Source organism: Lepeophtheirus salmonis, unplaced genomic scaffold (genome assembly GCF_016086655.4).
Source record: "Lepeophtheirus salmonis unplaced genomic scaffold, UVic_Lsal_1.4 unplaced_contig_7801_pilon, whole genome shotgun sequence".
NCBI classification, from domain to species: Eukaryota; Metazoa; Arthropoda; class Copepoda; order Siphonostomatoida; family Caligidae; genus Lepeophtheirus; species Lepeophtheirus salmonis.
In genome coordinates, this window is record NW_027296040.1 from 1 (window position 1) to 1,160 (window position 1,160).

Below are 1,160 nucleotides of genomic sequence, written 5' to 3' on the forward strand. Positions count from 1 at the left end.
ATGATTCAGTAAGTAGTTATAATTTTTGATTTGTAAAGCTCCTTAATGTAAGTTTTTTTAATGTTTAGTGGAATCACTGATCCGGCTGGAAAGTGGGAAGAAGACGTAACGACTCGTCATAATTTTATACCACTTCTCAAGAGTGTTGGTGGGTATAAAACGTACTTTACTATTTTCTGAAGTAACTTTTATCTCATTTAGGTGTTCCCGAATGGTTGGCAATATTTTGTAATGGGGGACAGCAATCAGTACAAAACATCATCAAAACTGATACAGGATATAATATAACTGGAAAACGTGAGTGTGAAATTCTTTGATAGTTATAAGCTATTAAATCTATGTTTTTCCATATTTTAGAGGCCAAAGGAGATAACTTTACAACCATCATAACCAAAAGAAGGGGTCCACCAGAACATTTTCATTTCTTTTTAGAGTTTGACAATATCACATCAAACTCTAAAATTCAGATAAATGAAACCACAGGACAGGAGACTCTTGTTTACTACTTTTATCGGAATAACTCAAGTAGTCCTTTTGTTAAAACACGGAGGACTTATTCCAATGGAAACAGGATGAAGTACACTTTTGTCAACACGAACAATACTGACAAGGCTTATAGTTTTTTTACACGTTCCACTACTCCAACCAAATTAAATTAATTCAATTATAAAAAGTATTGTTTATGAATTTAATAATTAATAGAGCATTGCTTATCTTTTGATATTGTATATAAACCAATGATATAATAAATCCGAAAAATAATAAATGTATATAGATTTAGATTTATTGACAATTTGAACCTACTCCAATTAAAATAAACTTCTACGAATAGTACATTAAATCTTAATTTATTTTAAGCTTTGTTTCTACAACCTGGTTATTGTGTTTTTTCTGTGGGGTATGAAAATTTTTAATAGATAATTATATTTTTTTAGTATGAATACTTTTTTAAATCTTATTTTTAATGGTAGCCCCGACACTTTTAAGAAGACATTTATATCTGTTAAACAAACAAGACAAATAGTTTAAGGCGTTATTGTATTAATATACAAGTAATTACTCTCTCCATATTTTAAAATTTTATTAGAGAATAAAGTGTTGTGTCTGAGGGGCACTCCACTTCAGCTCATCATATATTGCAGAATTATGATTTGTAGTTT

General features: G+C 29.2%; 1 protein-coding gene across 1 annotated transcript; it reads left to right on the top strand.

Annotated features, from left to right (window-relative positions):
- Positions 1 to 19: 19 nt before the first annotated feature.
- LOC121131510 (uncharacterized) lies at positions 20 to 768 on the top strand. The gene is made up of 3 exons (XM_040726936.1): positions 20 to 148; positions 202 to 297; positions 358 to 768. The coding sequence occupies exons 1-3, from the start codon at positions 61 to 63 to the stop codon at positions 657 to 659; spliced, it is 486 nt and encodes a 161-aa protein (XP_040582870.1). The 5' UTR covers positions 20 to 60; the 3' UTR covers positions 660 to 768.
- Positions 769 to 1,160: the final 392 nt, after the last annotated feature.